This window comes from Aulonocara stuartgranti (assembly GCF_965226115.1).
Source record: "Aulonocara stuartgranti genome assembly, chromosome: 7".
In the NCBI taxonomy this organism is placed as follows: Eukaryota; Metazoa; Chordata; class Actinopteri; order Cichliformes; family Cichlidae; genus Aulonocara; species Aulonocara stuartgranti.
In genome coordinates, this window is record NC_138945.1 from 13,103,762 (window position 1) to 13,120,331 (window position 16,570).

Genomic DNA, 16,570 nt, shown 5'->3' on the forward strand with positions numbered 1-16,570 from the left:
TACTTGACACGCCTTTAGAGGGCGCCGTTTCTCTTCTTTTCATTCTTCTGTGCGGCGATTAACCTCGTATAATTGGACTTATTTCCGCCACCTGCTGGGCTGGAGTGAGTGTACAGTACAGGACTTTATTCTGCAATATTGCAAAAACAGAGTTTGTACAAGTTCTAATGAACTTTAAAGTCAATATTTCATATGACTACCTTTATTCTTAACACGGACTGAACTTTCTTATTCCTTGTTTCCCTTCGTCAAGACAGTCACCTTGCCACTGAGACCATTTCTGATGAGGAGTCAGTAACAGCATATGGATAAACTATAGGGTTAGATTCACCTCTTAGTTCCTGTGCAAATCTTTTTCCTTTTTCAGATTACTTTGAAAATCTGCTGTTGATTTTTTTTAATGGTCCTAAGTGACTTAACAAACAAACAAACAAAACATGTGTCTGAAAACTGTAAGGTACAAGGACTTGACTGAAAATGACAAGCAGCCAGTGTCCAGTGAAACACTCTAAATGATGGAAAACTATTTCACAGGACCACTTTAAAAATTACAATAAGGTAACTTCTTGGAAGTAAAATATGATGCACTGTGCAGTGGCTCAAGACCTCCGCACAGAGCTCTAGCTTAACCATTAATTTTCCTATAGCTTATCTAACATCACATTAACTGAAGTTGGATGAAGTTAAACTTTGATTTGTATTAATGTTTAACCCTGTACCCATTTCTTCAAGAGGCTTTGCCTTTTCCCAGATGCCATTTGGGGACAGAGAGAGATTGAAGTCCTCCCAGCTTCTCATCACATCTGAGGGTAAAAGGTCTTTAACATCCAGCCTTATATGTTAAAAGTGATGCAGAGTGCTGCAACAGACTTTTTTCTATATGTGCTTTTGAAAAATATAGTAAATCATCCTTATTCTTAATCAAAGATATAATAAAAGCATAAGTCTGATTAATGTGCTGCATGAGAAATGCAGTTTGAGTAATTAAAACTGTTCTAATGTCTGGATTATGTAGACATGATCCAGTTTGGACCTTGGAAAATAATGGTTCTAATGACAGGCCTCTGTCACACTGAGAGTCTGACTTTGGAGTGAGTGGGTGAGGGAGGGAGGGAGGGAGCAAAGCTGAAGAGCCACAGATCTAAAAGAATATCTGATTTTAACATGACTGATTTGATAAAAGAAATTGTACTGAGTATAGTGTGATCAATAAACACTGAGTTTGAAGTGAGAGAAAGTATTCCTTTGTATTTGAATTAAAAAGGGATTTACTAAAATGGATGTACATATGAGAATAAGCTAATTGAAATAAAATTGCATAAACTGAATGAAACATGAACTGAATTGTATTTATATTTGATTGAATGTTCATATGTAATAGAATTTTCAACACAAAGAATAACACAGCAAAGAAGAAAATGTAATTAAGTGATTTTAAAGTTTAAACTTTGCTTTAAATCATGCATGTGGAAAAGTCAGAGAGAGGATGATAAGGTGTGACTGGACACCGGGTGATTAGTAGTCAACAACAGTCTATGGATGTCAGAGTGGGTGAGGCCAGATGTCATCTCAGAAAATGTAATGTCCAGAAAGAGAAGGGATGACTGGGTATAAAAATCTTGTGCAGATGAGATAAAGATTTCTGCCCTTTGTAAGATGTTCACGGCCGAAAAGTGCTGCAGAGATGCCAGAGGATTTAACAGCTGCCCAAACTATTAACCTGCAAATCGGTCTTGTATTTTTTGCCTTTTCCTCTGCTCATTTTTGCCGTGTTATATTATAGAATCAAGAGGACTTCACAGAGCACAGAGATAAGCACAACTTCAGATCTGGATGTGCCTGTTCTCTCCAACTTTTCTCCTCACAAAGATCAGACAAAAGTTAGCATTAGCTCAGAGTAGGTTCATTAGATAAGTATAATTCAGATGATTTGATTCCCCCTTTGCTTTGTTCTTGCTAAATTGTTCTAATAAAAAAAAATCTAAGGAGTGGACATTCCCTTTTTAACCCTTTGTGAAACAGTAAAGGTTAAAACCTGAGTATTAATCTGCATTAGTATAAATAACTCGTACAGGTTACTCCAGCCCTTTAAAAGTAACTGACCCTTGGGGCTTAGTTTTCCAACCTGTTATATTTAACACAGTTTGTTACCAAGTGCACTAATCTACAGGGCAGTTGTCGGAATTGGTGTGGCTGGTAAGATACTGACCGGGCATGTAAAACTACTCAGAGTCTGGTTTTTATCTGTGGAGGCAGGGTAGACACATGGATGACTTTTGAGGCAATTAGAACTGGACGAGTCCCCTCAACCATCTGCCCCATTTAAGCTCTGTATTGCCGACTGGGTAATACTCATAGGATCAGAGATTAGGATTAGTTAGAGAGCGGATCCAGACTTCCTGTATTGGAGTGCTGGTCCCAGAAATAGACTTCTTCTTTTGAGTGTTTAAATAAAAGTTGCATTGACTCACTATACCAGTAGAATGGGTCATCTATCAAACTGAAGGTTGATGGATCAGTTCCCCGGCTACTCCAGTCTATATGTCGAAGTGTCCTTAAGGAAACCACTAAATCCCAAGTTGCCATCTATCGGAATGTGCATGAAGATTAGACAAAGTGCTTAGGTATAGAGAAAAATCCTTGAATGAATGTCTGATGTCTGCTTGGGTGACTGAGGCTTATAGGAAAATGTGCTTTGAGTGCTCAGTTTAAGCACAAGGGTTCTATAGAAATAGCATTTAAAATCCATTAAAAAGTGGTATTACATGAGTTCAATTTCAACTGGCATTTCTTCAACACCAAAACTCACAGTGGTTCTTTCCTCACAATCTCTTTACAAGCTGATATATCAGACTAATTCAGTTTTATTTCAGATAACAGCACATAAAAGTAAATGACCAGAATATATGTCCAAAAGCACAAAAACTGTATGACGACTGATGTTTCCACATTCATTGTCTTCCATACTTAGCAACAGGATGTTGAAGATGGAGCTGCCAGTCAGGAAGAAATGATCAGTCATTCCTCCACTCTTATACCTCACCCTATATTCCCTCCTATTTTTTAACTTTGTGTTCACCACAGCTATTTTCATCCTTTTTCCAAAATCCACTACCATCTGTCCTGCATTTCTCTCTTTAACACCACCCCTACCCAACCCATCCTCATCACATGTCTTCCGTTCACATACATTTCCATTCCATCCAAGTCTGTTCACCAACCTATCTATCCTTGGGATACTCTCTACCATTTCGTCTAACTTACTAAATTCCTCTTTCTCTTCTTTGTCTTCCAACCTCTGGGATATATGGATTGACAACATTTTACATCACCCCTTTGATTTCCAGCTTCAAACTCATGCCTCATGCCTTCTCTTCCTTCAAAACTACCTCTGCTCCATTTCTCTTCCCAGGTGGAAGGGAAGAACTTGCTTCCTTTCTGCCACGTCTCCTGGACACACAGTGTATCTATCTACAGTAAGATACAGTAAATGTGACTGACAGTCTGAAAGCTGCATTAATGTCCAAAGACTAAGCGTCCACGAATAAGGCACGTTGTTGTCCGCCTCTGTGTTCTAATAAACGTTTACTGCCTCACATTAACAGTGTCTCAGATATATCTCTTGCTCTTATAATACCTCTTTGTTCGCTTCTAGTCGATAGCGCGCATGCGCCATGATAGATCTCCTTCATTGTGCCCTGTCCCCGTTATAAGCATTTCCAAGCTAGGTTAGCTGTCAATTCACTCCACCGCATCACGCCAGGGACGCTCCGGGCTGTGCAGACTCCTTTTGCAAATACCTTTGCTGCATCGGTAACAGTGCTGATAAATGTTAAACACATCGCTGATCTTTATAACCCCTGCGTAGTTATTTATATGTGCTGTTGCTTCTTTGAGAATTGTGCGTTTATCTCCAAGGTTAGATGTCCAGCTAGCATGTTGTAACGGTATAGCTAACGGTATCTGTTATGTAATGATGTTTAGCTTTGCAGTGCACAGTTAAATCCTTTGGTTCATTGGTTTCTAGAGCTCCATTGCAGCGACACAGAACAGTCAAGCTAGGCACGGATTTAGCAGCCGTACCAGTGGGGTTTCTGTTTAGCTGGATATAAAAGTGTGCATGCGTGTGTGTGCTTGGGAAAGGAGTAGGGTGTCACTAATATGCTCGCAACTATCATATTTTTTGCTTGTTAGTGTGTCAGTGCAACTTAGACAGCAACCAGCTAACTGACTGTCAAACCCCCTATACGCCTTCCTCCCGGCCATCTGCTATCCTTTGTCCCAACTAAGAGATGCAGCACTGAACGTTTGCGATGAGCAGAACGAGCTGTTGTTTAGCATTGGTCACTTGGGAACTTATCTATACCAGCTGCTTGTACACATAAGGTAATAGTCCGATTATAACTGCAGTATATTCAGTAGAGAAAGAAACACGGAGCCCCCCTTTTGTATGCTATCCCACATTGAGTTTTTTGTTCTTCATGCAGCAATCGTAGCCGGTTCATGAGTTAGCGCGCGTGTACAAATATATGGAAATGTGGCTTTATCTTATTTACCAAATTATTTTGCACATGTCTCGTTTAGAGCTCCGTGTGAGTCTATTTAGAGTTACATCAGTCATCAGTACAGTACCGCTAGTTTCTCATTTCCTTGCTCTTACTGTGAGTGCATATCTTGTCACACACACACACACACACACACCCAAACGTGTGTGCAGTGGTTTCCTATAATATAATATAATATAATATAATATAATATAATATAATATAATAACAACATAGTAGGTAGGTAGGGTAGGTTACCATAAGTGCAGTAATAACAGCAGATGTTTCATCAAATATAATGAGAGTAAGAGAGAGCCAGAGCCTGATAATTACAGTACTGCTGTCAGAACTAAAGTCAACTCGCTTTACCACAGTATATGCTTTAGTAGAAGACCATTACAAATACGCAAGAAAGAGCTCTTGGCGTACAGTAGCTAGAGGGAATTACCTACAAACTGCTGCCACTTTGCTGTTTGCACCCTGCATACTAATTATCAAAGGTTTACTCACTTTAACACCTTGTAAAAGTCATCATCATCAATGGCATGCATCTCACAACAACCAAAATGCAGCAGAACTTGATTCATGTTCACTGTGGCAACTGTTTAAATTCTTATGTTTCGTGGAAACTGGTTTGAATCAAGTGGACATGTTAGTTGTGGTTTTAACATTGGCGTAGCTTCTGTTAGGTTGACACTGTGTAAAACACAGCTTAGCTTTGTTATTTGGTCCTGTATTGCGCTGTAGATGTTCATGTACAGGTTATGGTTCATTCTTATATTGTCTGTCAAAGCTCTTGAGATCACGAGGAAAAAGAGATACAGAACAGAGCAGTTAACCCAGGTGTTTGTGCAGCTTGTGAATCCCATGTGAAACCACTGTAGCTCTCCAGGTCGTAACCGCTGACTGGTGGTGTAGTAAACACAGAACAGCATAGAGTTGAACCTAATGGATTGGGCATTGAAACAGTTTTCTGCTTGAGGTTTTTTGGACCTTCCTGACTCAGTGCATTGCTTGGTGGCTCTTCTTGCTTAACCAAAGTACACCAGTTTCTGCCTGAATACTGTTGTTTGCTTAAAAGGAGTGTATCAAAGAACAGCTTGTTCCCTTCTGCTGGATGTCAATAGGTAACCCGACTGTTTAATCAGGTACAGGCAGTTATTGCATTCAGTAGGTACACGGGAGTCTATCCTAACAAAATGGGGACTTCAGCAAAAAATCTCAAACGTCAGCAACTTTCAAAAAGGTTCTGGTGACTGTAGAGACAGTGAAGAATGAAGTACAATGAAAATCATTATCATGTTCAAGAACCCAGTTTGAGAATGGCTTGTGATCTTGATGGAACCTGTTTCCAGTTCTTGGCTGACAGGCGGTCTTCTGCTGCTGCAACTCATGTGCTTCATGGTTCAACATGTTGTGAATTCACAGATGCTCTTCTGCATACCTTAGTTGTGATGAGTGGTTATTTGAGTTACTGTTGCATTCCTGTCAGCTTTAAGCAGTCTGACCATTGTGCTCTGACTTCTTGCATCAAGGCATTTTCATAGAGAACTGCTGCTCACTGGATAGTTTCTCTGTTTCAGACATGCTCTGCAAACATTCTCTGTTCTCAGTTTAAACTTTAGCAGGTCATGACCATCTTTATACCCATGCCTTAATGCAGTGGCCTTGTTATTGGCTGATTAGATATTTTTTTTAAAAAGCAGCTGAATATGTATATCTAGTGAAGTAACCTGTGACTATATACAAAAACCACTGAGACTTTAACTTTTGTTAAGTGCTCATTCAGTATGAGCACTTAACTGAGCAGTATAACCAATTGATGAACAACATGGATGGTCATACCCTGTTTCTAAAGATGAGTTTTTACTGCTAAGCCTTTAAACACTTGTGTAGAATATTGTGAAGTTTCAAATTTGACAAAAGAAACATCTGCCTTTATCTTCTCCAGCACAATGGCTGTCCCTCCAGCATACTCAGACCTGGGCAAGGCCGCCAAAGATATATTCAGCAAGGGATATGGTGAGCACTGTTTTAAGCTTAGGAGTAAATTATTAACTGTGGGGAATTCCTAAAGTACAACTTATTCTGTGTGCTTCTTATCCACACTACACATTTAATAAATACACTGATGTGAACAGAACTAAAAGTCTGGATATAATTTCAGACATTAGATACTCATTTTTTGAACGCTGAAATTACAGTTTTGTACATATAAGGTACATATTTGTTTTTTGAAGGAGATACCAGTATGTACAAAAAATATATAATTTATGTATGAATTCATGGAGTATATAAATTGTATAAATCTAACAACAGACAAGAGTCTCTAAAGGAAGCTGAATGAAATGGAGAACTGTCAGAGCAGCACCTCGAATGTGGTGAAGCACTTGAGAATGAGCAGATGTAACTGGTAAGCAGTGATTGAATTTTAAAAAACAAAAGAAATCAACTTGTCTTTTAGTAAATAAATTGGGTGCCCGCCAGCATACCTGGGCAGCCTGTCCAAGTAAAGTCTGTGTAGGAAACCGTGAAGGAAGGTTTACAAGCTCGTCTGTTGCTCGTTTAACATTTTAAAATGATGTTACAGCTAGTCTGACCACAACGTGGCTTAGTCTTTACAATTAATAAACCACCTTTGTGGAGGAAATCTATCTAAAAATGTTAAATTATGCCTTTTTAAACCTTCCTGTCTCTGATTTGTCTTGCACATAATAACTATTAACTCATATTTTGTAATCAATCAGGCTTTGGTGTTGTGAAGCTGGACCTCAAGACCAAATCACAAAGCGGAGTGGTGAGAACACTTTTTTCTTTTCATGTTCTTTCTTTATTCTTCACCTTTCCTTTGCCTTTTCATGCTAATCTCTAACCTCCAAATCCTGCTGCACAGGTACCCTCTCATGCTCAATGCCTTATTTAATTACAGTAACTGGACTCCTGGTGTGACTCGGAGCTGAAAGGGATTTAAAGCTGTTTTCACACATAAACTATACCTCTGAACTCTTTAGACATTGTGCTGCCTGCACGAAGGCAGAAGTCCAGACAGACTGGACATTAAATCTCTGTGTGGCAATTTGATAGGTGATTGTTTAGAGAATTCATAGCAAGTGACTGAATGTCATATACTGTCTGTGCTGCTTCCTTCAGGTGACCCTCACCTTAACCAAACAGAGTTATTTCCATTAGAACACGTCTGTTGAGTTCATGTGTAAAAACATCTCAGGTGGACGAATGTGGACCTGCTTGGCTTAATGTGCTCTCTGTTCTTGAGAAACATGACAGGCCTGCAGGTGTGCATTTGTGGCTTGTCTGTCTCTCTGGTCACCTTTCCTAACCCCTGCTCTGTCTCCACGCTGCTGCCCTGGACTGCTCGCTCTCTAATGTAGATGGTAAGATCGGTGTCAGGGCTGACTGCTCTGTCTGTCTGTGTAACTCAGAACAAGTTTCCATGGATTTCTGTTCTGTTAACTTACCTAAACCTTTGTTCAATTACAAGTCATTTTTTCAGTTGTTATTGTGGTTAATTTGTTTTTTTGTCTTTATAATATTCATAAAGCATGAAAAAATGATTTTCTCTCTCTTCACACTCATTTATACTATTTCCATTTCTTTATGGAGATTGTCTTTACTTTGGGTTGTACTCCTTTACATTATTTTTGCATTATTATACCTGACCAAACAGTATGTTGTATGATTGATAAAATGCCAGAAAATGGAGAAGAATATTATTAAGCTATTATATTAATTTCAGGCTCAATATTTAAATTTTTTGTGCTACCTTTACTGCTCAAAATAGTCCTGTATTTATGTTTTACTTGGTCTTTATTTCACTGGTGGAAACGAGACATTTTAGCTTCTCTTCTTTTTTAGCCACTGATTGGTTACATTTTGAACAGAAAAGGTTTGAACAGTGGGTGGGTGGGGCTTCGGTGCTCATCACTAGTGCTGTATGCCTGAGAATACCATGTGAGGGATATTTCCCTGCTGACATCATGCTTAGCCAAGAGTTAAAAAAAAAAACTTCTGAAAACGACTGTTTAGAGCAGTCAAGGTAGTTGTAAACAACCAGTCCTCATTATTTGAAACTTTGAACATGTTCAGTGGTAAATGTCTTTTTACTCAAGCGTCATTCACACAATCTCACACACACACACTTTTTTCTGTATCCAAGCCCTTTGTCTAACATTTGCGCATACACTCCCACTTCAGCGGATGCATCAGAGGCAACTCGGTGTTAAGTATATTTCCCAATAAATTGAGAATAAATTGGCGGGGAATCGAGGCACCGATCTTCCCTGAGTCACAGCCACCCCAAACAGCCATCATTGTAATAAGATATGTATGAGAGAAAATAAGGAAAAGAAGAGACTTGGAGGAATTTAAAAACGGGAAGAAAGCAAAAAGATGCATTGGGTGGCAGGGCTGCACTACACTTTTATAGCTATTTATAGCTATTTAAAAAAAATCTGAATGGCATTGTTTCTAATGACTTAACACTGATCAGTTTGCAGTTACCCAGGGAAATGACTAGGGCTGTTCCTGGTCAGTTACTAGGTAATTGATGAGGTTCTTAGTCACACAATCTTTCTTAAATGCCATAAAATGTCACCTGAGTGTGTTAAAGATGGAAGCAGCGTCTGTGTTTGTTTGGTAGCTTCAGTAATGGTGACTAAGCTTTTAGAACAGTTTAACTTGGACATTAGGGCTGTTTGATATAACGATATATATCGGATGATGATATAAAAACATCTATCATTTCATTTTACGCTATCGTTTGTTTCGTGGTGTCGCAAAATAAACTGTTTACGGCAATATTTTTTCATCATTTTGATGGTCACTGTTACAACTCCAGCTACACGACGCCCAGCTGGAAACACTTCAAGCAAGTCGAGCTGCCCGAGATTCACAGAATTTACAGAAAATGTTACATTTTTGTGATTTATATCGTTATCGACGATAGAATTCTTATATCGGGATATGAGATTTTGGTCATATCGCACAGCCCTATTGGACATCATGTGCTATGAAGGCCTTTGTCACAACATGATGCATGTATTAGTCAGTCTCTAATACAGCTGCATTGACTTTTCTTATATTTGTGTCTGAATTGAGATTTGCTAAAGGACCATCTCTTTGGACTCACAGAAGTACAATCACAGAAACTGTGCTGCCGTTGTCTCAGTTCGTTGACAGATTTTCACACAGAGATATGTTGTTGATTCATATACATATGTTGTTTTGCGACGCATACATAGTGTGTGGTGATGACTTATCTGATCATTACCTCAGGTTTTTTTTCTGCTTTGACATGTAAAATGAAATTAGTTATCGTTAGCACACACTGAAAGACTTGTCGATACAAAAATCATCAGCAGGGCACCACTTTAAATGTACTTTGTAATAAAGAATTTATTTAGAGAAAAGCCCTGATTGTAATTTAAATCAAATATAATTTGCTTTGAAAATAAAATTTGAAATAAAAAACAAAACAAAAACAATGCCACATGTTGCATTACTTTTTAACAGATTACAGATTTCTGTACAATGCTACCTTAAGTAATTTGGAACACTATCTAACTCGTATTACCTTTCAGATATTATTTTACTGGCAATGATGTTGGCAAGCTAGATACCGTTAGCTAGCTAGCTGTAATTGGGCTGTGCTGTATAAATCTGTGATCGTTAGCTGAGAGGGTTAGCTTATAAAATACATTGAAAAGTGCCAGCTAAATTCAGGCTCAGGATATGGATTAATTAGCTGACCTTACCTTCTGTTATAAAGTACTTTTTTTTTTATTGGTGGTTCAATCCCTGCCTTCTCCAGTCTGCCAAAGTATCATTGGGCAAAGTACTGAATCCCAAGTTGGTTTTTGACGCATCCATCACATGAAAGAATTGGATTAATGTTACACAGAAAGCACTTAGGTATAGAAAAAAGTGCCTGTATGAATATAGGTTAAAGAGGCATGTTGTATAAGATCCAGTCCATTTAATATTGTTTACATTTGCTACAGCATTCATGTGTGGTAGCTGTATATATATCTCTATTCTATACACATCTGGTAACATTTAGAGGGCTCTAAAATCATCTTGGCATCCGGTAACATTTTTGACAATATTGTGATTTTAGTGACACAAGGCTAAAAGCCAATTCTGAACCATGCTGCGTTGAATTTGGTGGAATCTTCATTGTTGACTTGAATGGGTGTGATCGGAACTAGAATACATTTCTGCTGGTAGGACTGATGTTGATATGCCAGTACAGAAAAATGTCTTATTAACATTGGGAGGTGGATTTGTGTTTTTCTAATGACTTGGCACTGTTCTTACTCATTTCACTATGCATAAAAGCAGTCTAATCTTATTTTAATAAATGCAAGTCAGGGCAACAGCCACTGTCTGAGAATTACATTGCATTCTTACATATATTTTTCAAGGTTCTCTTTTTTCCTTTGTTTTTAAGCATGCACTCTTGTTTAGAAAAAGTGTTCTAGTGCTTATTGTCAGTGGCAGTTTAGATAATCACTTTGTTGTAATCATCATGTTTATCATTGTTTTTGTGTTCACTTTGTTTGTCTTCTGCCTCATTAGTGTCTTGCATGCATTCATCTGTGAGACTGTCTTATTATGTCAGTGTATCTGTATTGTTTAATATGTAGAGTACATGCTGATGATTATCACTGTATTTTTGACATGACTAATTATATTTGGTCTCAGTTCCTTTTTCCATTTTGATATCCAACAATTCAACAATCTGCGCAACAATACCCTGCGTTCCACACTCATGCTTTGTGCTAATTGGTCCTTCACCAGGAGTTCAACACATCTGGCTCCAGTAACACAGATACAGGGAAGGCCTCAGGGAGCCTGGAGACCAAGTACAAGATGAAGGAGCTAGGCCTGAGCGTCAACCAGAAGTGGAACACAGATAACACCCTGGGTACTGAAGTCACTGTGGAGGACCAGGTGTGTGTTTGTGGTTAAGAAACTGATTTAATTGTTTAAATGTTCCTAAAAAAAACTATTGACTCCAAGTTTTACTTTACCTATAGCTGGCTCAAGGACTGAAAGTTGGCTTGGATACATCTTTTGTACCAAACACAGGGTGAGACTCCATTTATTGGTTTGTGTGACTTATACTGTGTTATGTAATCAGTATTAACTTTGGGTCAATCCTGGATAAACAGAGTGCTGACTCTTTTTTCCACTCTTGCCTTGTTAATAATTAGCTGCATGCTTTAAACTTCTTTTATCCTCAAATTCAGTCCTCCTTTTTAAACCTTTAACTACCGATATAGTAAAAGCTGTACACTTAGTTTACTAATATTTTCCAAATCTGATAGATCAACAGATAAGAGAAGTTTTCATCCAGCTGACCTCACTCTTTACATGTTATTGTGTGCTGACAAAAGATGGACACACATAGAGGTTCCTATAATTATTAGTAACATCTAACAACTACACCTCGAATATATTCAAATTTGAAAGTTCTTCTGCGTACTTCAATGCCTCTAATAATTAATGTTGTTATTCTTACTTATTGTATCCACGTTGATGTATAGTAATGTACCGCTACAGAGTCTCAAAGAATAAGCTGATTTCTCAGTGTCTTATATTTCCTTTAACTTATTGGCCACTCTGTTTCTCTTGGCATGCCCTTATCAAAGCATTCCCTCTCTCTAATATATTTTTGACTTTCCTACTCTGTCTGTGTCAGAATCTAATTAGAGTTGTGTTTACAGTAATAACAGAACATGTCAGCTTATGCAAAAGTGTGGCTCATTCATGTGGTTTAAATAGTTTTTTAACAGCATGGAGCTGTGTGATCTGGGAATTCAATACATCATATTGTTTCCAGATAAGTTGGAATTTATTGTTGTCATTGGTTTTGGTATTTTAATGGCTCATCACTGTGATTAACCAACTTTTCAGCAAGAAGAGTGGCAAGCTCAAGACTGGCTACAAGCGTGACTATATGAATATTGGCTGCGATGTTGACTTTGAGGGTCCCATCATCCACGCTTCTGCTGTGTTGGGCTATGAAGGCTGGCTGGCAGGCTATCAGATGGCCTTTGATACGGCCAAATCCAAACTGGCTCAGAACAACTTTGCACTCGGATACAGGGCCGGGGACTTCCAGCTTCACACCAATGTGTGAGTGATTTTACATACGTACATAAACAGTTTGTGAAGATGCTTTGTTGCTTTTCAAATCATGGGCATCACATATCTAACTTCTGTTGCTGTAGTCAAAGCTCTGCACAAAAACCTGCTGGGTGGAAGCATTTTTTTTAAAGGTTGTTCAAACCCACAGACAGAATATCCTCATATTGGACTTGATTTGCTTCTACCCCTCTACCCTTCTACCCCAAGAGCAACTACCCCACAGGATTTGTGTCTCCTCCCATCTCGAACCAGACTTTTCTCATGGAAATGTTCACTTGGAACTGATTTGAATTTAGTGGCAAATTGTCCCAGTGACCTAAAACACATTTTTGGGCATCAGTTACTAATTTCATTATGGGTTGTCATAAGTGGAATACAAAGAGGGATGAATTTATAATTTGGAGACTGGTCTGCAGGATAGACTTCTGTTTGCTTAAGTAAATAAATGTCTGTTCTCTCTCAGTAATGACGGGACTGAGTTTGGCGGCTCCATCTACCAAAAGGTAAATGACGAGTTGGAGACAGCGGTTACTCTGGCCTGGACAGCTGGCAGCAACAACACTCGTTTCGGCATTGCTGCCAAATACAAGCTGGACAAAGATGCCTCTCTGTCTGTGAGGACTGACTCTTCACATTCACATGCACTGTTGCTGAAGCATATTCTCACAAACCGTTGTGCTGTTGTGTCTGACGCCTTGTCATGTTTCCCCTACAGGCCAAAGTGAACAATGCCAGTCTGATCGGAATAGGCTACACCCAGAGCCTTCGACCAGGTGAGTTACCTTCCTCAACTGTGCCATTGGCACCCAGCAAAATACTTTCCCAACCTACACAGGAAGATCTTGGTTGTTTAAAAATACAACCCCATTTCCAAAAAAACTGATATTTTTCAATTAAATTCAATTTTATTTATGTCGCACCATTTACAACAGCAGTTGCCTCAAGGCGCTTTATATTGTAAGGTAAAGACCATACAATACAATGGTATATAATATGTAAATCCATGACTTGCAAATCTCACAAACTGAATTTTTATTCAGAATAGAAAGTAAAAAAAATCACTTGTTTAAACTAAGTTTAGTATAAAAATTCTAAGAAAAAAAAATAGGTCATAATGAATTTGATGGCAGTAACACAGTAGTACGTTAATGTCTAGATAATGAGGAAACCAGCTGCTGGACATTTGCGAGGGGAATGTTTTCATATTCTTGTTGCATATATGATTCTAAGCAAACAACAGATTGTGATGCACCAAATATTTTTAGTTGGTTTAAGGCAGGGGTGTCAAACTCAAATACACAGTGGGCCAAAATTCAAAACTGGAACAAAGTCACGGGCTAACATTAATATTTATTGAAAAAAAAATCTTCCTCCAGATATAAGAATGAATCTTTTCTTATGGACTCAAATAAGTTTTGCTGAAAAACTGAATATGGAACAAGCAAAGCTTAATACTAAACAATATATATATTAGCTGTATAATACCAGTAGGCCAGCTCTAATAGTAATTTGGTATGGCTTCGCGGGCCAAATGTAATTAGGCTGCGGGCCAAATTTGGACCGCGGGCCAGAGTTTGACACCTATGGTTTAAGATCTAGACTGCAGACAGGCCAGTTAAGCAGCTAGAATCTTCGAATATGAAGCCATGCTCCTGTAACATATACAGTATGGAGTTTAGCACTGTCTGAACCATGAACGCTCTTCCCTGTAAAAGATCTTGTCTGTTTACTAAAACCATAGAACTTTCCCTATTAATGGTGCATTTTAGATCCTGAGATATTCAAAGTCTTCACAATTATATATTACATCTTAACGTAAAATTAAAGTACATTATTCTAAAAATATTCTGAATATCAACTTTTTTTCCCCCGCAGACTCAAATATCTCCCTGTCTTTACTTCTTAGAAACTCTAGCTCTCTGAAATGCTCTCTTTATACCCATACCCCCATACTCATGTTATTGACCTTTTGCTCTTGTCCCAGCTATTTTGAAATGTATGGCTGCCACTAAATTAAAAGCTAATAGTTTTCATGAAATAGTAAAATGTAAACATTTGAAATGTTTGTGTTTTTTTAATGTTCTAGTGTGAATAAAATATGAGTTTATGATGTTTGCAAGTCATTGCACTTTGTTTTATTTACATGTTACACAGCATAACAACTTGTTTGGTTGTACAAAATGTTTTTATTTTAACCCGTTTCAGTCGATCGAAAATTTGAAGCTTGTGAGGGCAACCTTGACTAAGAAATTCAGGAGTTAAGATCTTGATCAAGCAAGAAGGGGCAAACCATGTGCTTTGAAATTTACACCACACACTTATACAGGATAGTTAGGATAGGATAGACGCACTGATACTCGTGCCCCCATGTCAACTTTTTTGAACAGGTCTAAAATTGAAAGTGTATCTACAACGTTATGACTGTGTCTGTGCAGGTGTTAAGGTCACCCTCTCAGCTCTCATTGATGGCAAGAACTTCAACGCCGGCGGACACAAAGTCGGCATGGGCTTCGAGGTTGAAGCGTAAACACGAAACCTACCAATAAAGAAGAAGAAGCCCACTTCAGCACTTAGTTTTCGGCACCCTCCTATCACGATAACTTGTCTCCTTCTCTTGTCTCTGGACTCTCCCTCACACACCCCTCCCTTGTTCATACTTCTGATGAGCATTTCTGACAGTAATAGTCAAGTCTTAGCATTATGCTTAAAAAGTTGTGTGGCTGATCCTGAAACTGGCGGTGCATAGTTGTGGAGAATTGTTTTTATGGCGTTTGAAATAACTATTTATTTCCCTGTAGGTCTTGAATGAAGTAGTTGTTGGTGTACATGTGTAGCTCATTTAAAGCTTCAGTACTGAGTTATTACTGCATTCCTAAAAGCATGTCAAATGAAGGGTTGGATGCAGCGCTTAAAGCTTATTTGCTTGGTTAAAAGAGGTGCAGAGTGTTGTTGCTTTATTTTTGTATCCATTTGAACGGTTTTGGCTTTTTTTGCTGCAATCCAAGGACTATTTAATCCATGTCATTGTTTTCATACAACACATATCATTAAATATTGAAGTAGTGGTGGATGAAGTTAAAGACCGATTTCTGGAATGACGACATGAACGATGTTAGATCTATTCTTGCACATGTCTCAAAATGCTTTTTTAGCCCTTTGTGACTTCTGTTTTTGGTAGGTGAAATCAACATAATGGAATCTTCTGGTAGCTCTTTGGGTTTGTTTGTGTTTTTACATTTCTACAGTGTTGTTTTCATCTATCTGTCTCAGCTCAACGGTTACAATGAAAGTGAGGCTATTTTGCTTCTGTATCTCAGAGGCACCAGTTATCTTAACTTGACTGCCAGCTGTTTCCTCATGTTGCTCGGGGACCTCACTCGTTGCTGTCAGTGATCGTGTCTTCAAAACTATCTCCACTCTTAAGCTCTGTATATTAAAGTACAGGTGCTTGTCCTCCAAGTAATTCCAGTTGAAACACTTGAGGAGTGTTGTGTCCCCAGATGTCTGTCCTGTTACTTTGGTTGGAAATCCTGCATCAGAATGTTTCTTTTTCATCTTGTGTTGTCATTATTATTATTATTATTATTATGAGACTTTCTTTTCTTTGTCACATAGACACAGTACCTCATTTTTTCCAGTGTAAACTAAGAGAACTCTAATAATAAAAAAAAATGGGAAAACAGCACCTATTAATGAATTGAATTCTTTGTCTCAATTAATGCCTTCAGTATTTAGTATTATATTGCTCTTACAGTGCAGTGGTGGCCAGGCTTCTGTAGCTGTAGCTGAGCTGAGCATGACTTTTACTATCTTGGGATTTTAAAGATCTAAATGACAAGTGAAGATTGGATCTAACT

At 38.3% G+C, this 16,570-nt stretch overlaps 1 protein-coding gene across 2 annotated transcripts; it reads left to right on the forward strand.

Annotated features, from left to right (window-relative positions):
• Window positions 1–3,681: 3,681 nt before the first annotated feature.
• On the forward strand, window positions 3,682–16,395 carry LOC309710295 (non-selective voltage-gated ion channel VDAC2). Of its 2 annotated transcripts, XM_082539618.1 has the most exons (10): window positions 3,682–3,813; window positions 4,291–4,386; window positions 6,496–6,566; window positions 7,292–7,341; window positions 11,361–11,513; window positions 11,600–11,652; window positions 12,480–12,701; window positions 13,177–13,327; window positions 13,429–13,486; window positions 15,149–16,395. In XM_082539618.1, the coding sequence occupies exons 3-10, from the start codon at window positions 6,500–6,502 to the stop codon at window positions 15,238–15,240; spliced, it is 846 nt and encodes a 281-aa protein (XP_082395744.1). In that variant the 5' UTR covers window positions 3,682–3,813; window positions 4,291–4,386; window positions 6,496–6,499; the 3' UTR covers window positions 15,241–16,395. The 2 variants fall into 2 exon arrangements, with proteins under 2 accessions (XP_082395744.1, XP_082395743.1); XM_082539617.1 differs by lacking the exon at window positions 4,291–4,386.
• The last annotated feature ends 175 nt before the right edge of the window (window positions 16,396–16,570 follow it).